The sequence below is a fragment of the Frankliniella occidentalis genome, unplaced genomic scaffold, assembly GCF_000697945.3.
Source record: "Frankliniella occidentalis isolate FOCC.00 unplaced genomic scaffold, Focc_3.1 Scaffold17, whole genome shotgun sequence".
NCBI classification, from domain to species: domain Eukaryota; kingdom Metazoa; phylum Arthropoda; class Insecta; order Thysanoptera; family Thripidae; genus Frankliniella; species Frankliniella occidentalis.
In genome coordinates, this window is record NW_026267147.1 from 1,638,793 (window position 1) to 1,644,058 (window position 5,266).

The 5,266-nt window shown below is 36.4% G+C and overlaps 2 protein-coding genes across 3 annotated transcripts in view; one reads left to right on the forward strand and one right to left on the reverse strand.

The window, feature by feature from the left end:
- LOC113206944 (splicing factor 3B subunit 3) overlaps positions 1 to 2,810 on the forward strand; it is an 8,587-nt gene extending 5,777 nt beyond the window's left edge. For both annotated transcript variants that reach the window (XM_026423237.2, XM_052264199.1), the window contains exons 15-20: positions 803 to 919; positions 1,001 to 1,166; positions 1,250 to 1,462; positions 1,535 to 1,684; positions 1,773 to 1,970; positions 2,081 to 2,810. In XM_026423237.2, the coding sequence (XP_026279022.1) occupies positions 803 to 919; positions 1,001 to 1,166; positions 1,250 to 1,462; positions 1,535 to 1,684; positions 1,773 to 1,970; positions 2,081 to 2,221 (985 nt within the window). In that variant the 3' untranslated portion in view covers positions 2,222 to 2,810. The remainder of the gene's footprint in view (positions 1 to 802; positions 920 to 1,000; positions 1,167 to 1,249; positions 1,463 to 1,534; positions 1,685 to 1,772; positions 1,971 to 2,080) is intronic.
- On the reverse strand, positions 2,719 to 5,266 carry LOC113206945 (rab5 GDP/GTP exchange factor; the record flags this gene model as incomplete). The annotated part of the gene is given in 7 exon segments (XM_052264206.1): positions 2,719 to 3,607; positions 3,687 to 3,965; positions 4,066 to 4,200; positions 4,284 to 4,394; positions 4,505 to 4,636; positions 4,727 to 4,983; positions 5,086 to 5,266. Coding segments are annotated over 7 exon segments (1,560 nt in total), but the record flags the coding sequence as incomplete, so codon positions are not given.

Genomic DNA, 5,266 nt, shown 5'->3' on the forward strand with positions numbered 1-5,266 from the left:
ACTCAAATTTGTGATGATCATTGACACATTGATTTTATGATTAATATGGTGTCCTGCAGTTCTGAAAACTTTGACCTATGATTATACAATATTCCCCTGTTTTCCCCCTCAAAAAAAATCTTTCTGCTGCACTTCTCTCATAAATGATGATCTGTGACACAATGATCCAAATGATTTTTATTGTGTCCTGCAGTACTGATATGAAATTCCTTCTTTACCACTCAAACTTTTGGTGATCTGTTACACTATGATTGAAATGATTAACATTGTGTCCTGAAGTTGTGAAAACTTTGGCCTCTAAATCATAAAAACATTACATGGTTTTCCCCTGATATGATTATCTATCTGCTGCATTTGTCTCATTAATGATGATCTGTGACACGATGATAGAAATGATTGCTATTGTGTCCTGCAGTTCTGAAAACTTTGACCTATGATTGGACCATATTCCGTTGTTTTCCGAAAAAAAGATATCTTTTTGCTGTTTAAAAGATTGCTGTTGTGTCCTGTAGTGCTGATATGATTTACGTACTTTGCCACCTAAATTTGTGATGATCTTTGACACATTGATTTCATGATAAATATTGTGTCCTGCAGTTCTGAAAACTATTGTTAAGAAATATTCTGCTGTTTTCCCAAAGAAAGATAATCTTTCTCAGACCAAAGTTATTTTTCTACTGCAGTTAAATATCCATAATGATCTGTGACACCATCATGGATTGCTGATTAATAAACATCTGAGTTGTTTTGTTTGTTCTTTTAAGGTCTATTTTAATTTGTTCTCTTCTTTTTTTTCAAATAGCATTGCGCTGGTGAGATTTTCTAACCACCCTGATCAGCAATTTATTGTTGTGGGAGTTTCCAGAGATCTGCAGCTAAATCCCAGGCAATATTCTGCTGGCTATCTCCTTACATACAGGTGAAGTTTAAGCGTACCACTTTCCCCAATAGTTACGTGTTTATGCATCAATAAATAATATTTATTTATTTTTACCTCCAGTGTTGATGTTGACTGCACAAGTATGGAATTAGTCCATAAAACTGTTCTTGACGAAGTTCCACAAGCACTTTGTCCATTCCAAGGAAAACTACTCGTTGGAGTTGGTAAAATGCTCCGGTTGTATGACATGGGAAAAAAGAAATTACTCCGAAAGTGTGAAAACAAGGTATTTAAAAAAATTGAAAATAATGTTCAGTCTATAGTTGTTTCATCTGATTTTTTTTGTAATCTCATGACTTTTCTCTACAGCACATTCCTAATTTAATTGTGAATATTCAAGCTATGGGCAACAGAATATTTGCATCAGATGTTCAGGAGAGTGTGTACTTAGTGCGCTACAAAAGACAAGAAAATCAACTTATAATTTTTGCTGATGACACTCATCCTCGCTGGGTCACAACCAGCACTGTTTTGGATTATGATACTGTTGCCTTGGCTGACAAGTTCGGCAACATATCTGTGGCAAGTCTCTATTGAGTTTAATGAAGTGACACTTATGTTGGCAGAGTTTAAATCTAAATTTAATTATTTTAGGTTCGACTAACGAGTAGTATTAGTGATGATGTGGATGAAGATCCCACAGGTAACAAGGCTTTGTGGGACAGAGGACTGCTAAATGGTGCTTCACAAAAAGCAGACTTTGTTGTTAACTACCACGTTGGAGAAGTATGCATGTCGTTACAGGTAATTGTTATTTTCATGACTTGCTTGTTTTCTAATTTTTTGTTTTGTTTGGACTCTTTCCAATGTCATGTTCTTTGGTTTTTTGTAGAAAGCTACATTAATTCCTGGTGGCAGTGAGTCTCTGGTTTACACCACTGTATCTGGAACTGTTGGTGTCCTCGTTCCTTTCACTTCACATGAAGATCAGGACTTCTTCCAGCACCTTGAAATGCACATGCGTTCTGAAAACTCACCTCTCTGTGGGCGAGACCACCTTTCCTTCCGATCGTATTACTTCCCAGTTAAGGTAGGCTGTTAACTTAAAGATGTTTTCTCAGTATTAAAAGAAAGTATAGAACCTGAAAATACTGCTCTTTTGTGTATAGAAAAACTGACTCCTCCAATTTATTTTTACAGAATGTCATTGATGGAGATCTCTGTGAACAATTTAATTCTATTGACCCCACCAAACAGAAGAGCATAGCAGAAGATTTAGACAGAACAGCTAATGAAGTTTCCAAAAAACTGGAAGACATAAGGACAAGATATGCTTTCTGATTTCTCATTATTTCTCATTCCTTTTCAATTGTACAGTAGCACCTGCAGACAAAACATTGTTTGTGGCTCATGTGTTTTTTCAAACAAAAGTTATATGTAATTTATCATTCTTGTACATAGGTTCATTCATCAAAATAATTTTGCTCCTGGCAGTCATACATCCACTCCCCCTTCTCTTGTGTGATAATTGTATGTTTAGTTTTAATTACAGCTTTGTATATATTTACGATCATATTGTTTTTAGTTTCCCTTCCTGTGTTTTGAGTCAGGCAAATGTTACCTAATGTTATTCATTCAATCAGGCTTTTTGTACAAATTTTGTATTATGAGCTTCCCTACTGGTATGAAGAGCTAATGATATGGTTTAGTAGAATCAAATTTTAAGCAGTAAGGTTGCCAACCAAATTTTAGACTTTCAGGAGACTCAGGCCTTGGTATGAAATATTTTCCATTTGGACACCTTCCAGAGGTATCTGAAGTAATAATTTTAACACAAGTAACATGAATTATTTTTATTTTAATCATGTGAAAGTTGTAATTTGTTCATAAACTCAATTATAACATAATAAAACATTAGGAGCTACCATAAGATTTGTAATGAGTCAACACAAATTTACATCCAAAATTCCCTGTTCAATCACAAGCTTTAGCTGCATACATTTCATGAGCTTCCAATATCTTTTCTAGACATAATCAAAATAAATTTTCTTCAAATTTGTTTAAACAGCAGCATGTGGAGACGTGGGGTTCCCTACTAAGTTTAACCATTGCCGCCATGGCGCCTAAGGTAGGCAATAATGCATCACTATTATTGTGACCTAGCCCTTACACAAGCTACATATAGTACATAAAAGCTAACAAGGGCTGAAAAGTAGGTCATTAAGCTGAAATATCTATCTAGATCACAATTATGTCAAGTGATTAATTAGCTGGGTCCCCCTTGGATTTCTTATTGGAGTTGAGATCAGAAGGTCCAGTATCACATGGAATACTCTGGATTTTCCATCCCTGAGCTGTAAACCCTTGATACTCGGAGTTTGATGTGAGAGATGAAACACCAACAGTTGGATCTACTGTTTTCAGTTCTGATTCTTCTTCACTATGACTATGAGCAGTGGTCAAACTTACTACTGGAGGTGAACTTCCCTCACCCGAGTCACCTCCTGGGCCAGGAATGACAGGCTTCATGGGAGAGGGTAACAACAATTTCGATGTTGGCGATTCTGAAGTGTCAAGCAAAGAAGCAGGTCCAGTTTCTTGTGGTATGCATGAGCTATTTTCCTTCTGCTCTGGCATTGAAACAAAAGATGGATGAGGAGACAGTCCTGCACTGCTATCTGAGCAAGTGTCAGAAATATCAATGTCATAATTAACAGCTGACAAGCCCTGCAACAAACAAAATACTTCTGTGTTGAAAGTAGGCTTTCCACATTTGAAAAAGTAAAATGGTTATTAATGTTCTTACTTGGACAAAATTAAGGCTAGCCTGCGCTGCACACAGCTCATCGGGAGTGGCCAGTTCATCAAGGGAAGAGAAGCCATACGTCGATGACGGTGTGAGAAGAAACTCCTGCGAATCTGAAATGGGAAGTGGTAACACCCCATCACCTGGTGTGCTGTCAGTTCCTAGAGCATCTAATTCAGAATCTGATGGGAATGCATATTTAGTGATGCCAGGTAGATTCAAAGCTTCTTTCTCTGAAGCCAAAAAACTTGTCAGCTTTTGGGATCCACCTGCAATGACCTGGGTGTTCAGAGACATTAGAAATTAAAATTCACACCATGAGGAACACAGATTTTACATGAAAAACAGACAGTAGTGTAGCTACGCAATACAATCTCACCTGAGGCGTGATTGGAGGAGGAAGTAGTTCAGATAATGGGTTCTCTGTGTCTATGTCTGTAGGTACCTTTTCAGAACTATTAAGTGTAATTTGGGTTCTAGCTAAAATATCCTCAACATTTAATTTCATTTCAAACTGAAAATAATTAAATTTTAATTTAACCACATGTACTTGTTTACTACATGTTACTTGATTTCTAGTAAAACAATATAACTTACCACAAACTTTTTCATTGTATTCTGAAGTAACTGAGTACCTTCAAGAACTGAATCAGCACGTTTGTGCATGTCATCCAGCGCAGCAATATGTTCATACATCAATGAAATACCCTTTAAGACAAGCAAAAAATTAATTCTTTTTAAAAATAGTTTTTGGCTAACTGTAGGAAATGTGTAACTCAAATGAGAGGGACTGTAAACTGTAAGCACACTGGACTGACCTCATACATCATGAGTGCTGAATCCCACGTACTTGTAGGTACAACTTCACCAGACATGTACTGTTCAAACTCAAGTTCGGGTAAATTTAAGGACTGTGCAGTCATGTTTTCAATAAATGATACAGCACAGCACTGGAAGAAGGATTTCAAATCAAATAATATTTCAAATTACTAGTATTTTTTAGATACAAATCTTGATAAGTCAATGAGATAACAACTTACCAAGTTTGTAAAGTAGTAACCACCTTCCCCTGTCATCAAACGACTTGCATTGCAAAATCGTGTGACAAAATTAATATTACTCTTTAAACGAGCAGGATTTGCTTTTAACACTATAAAGATAAGGGCTGGCAGGAACTCATCAGCACTTGCTGGTCCTCCAACAGATGATTGTAACAACAAAAATATATTGCGACAGCATTTCACAACTGCTTGTAGTTTGTCTTGGGGTGCCTTTTCAGAATCCATTCCCAGGAGATCTAAAATTGATTTTTTGTTTTACTTTAGTAACAATAATCAAGAGGCAGATGAACTGACACGAATTGGTAATTAAATTCAATACGTGATAAAGAACTAATTACCTGTAATGGAGGTATAAACTAGATCACGAACTTCCTCACTTGTTTCATTAATACGGCAGTCAAGGTGTTTAGCATTCACCCAATTCAACTGCCGTATCCTCTTTTGAATAGCGAGATCTTTTTCTTCATCTGTTGTAGTTGGTGGGCAAAATAGATTGCGATGCAAAACAGTCATCGTGAA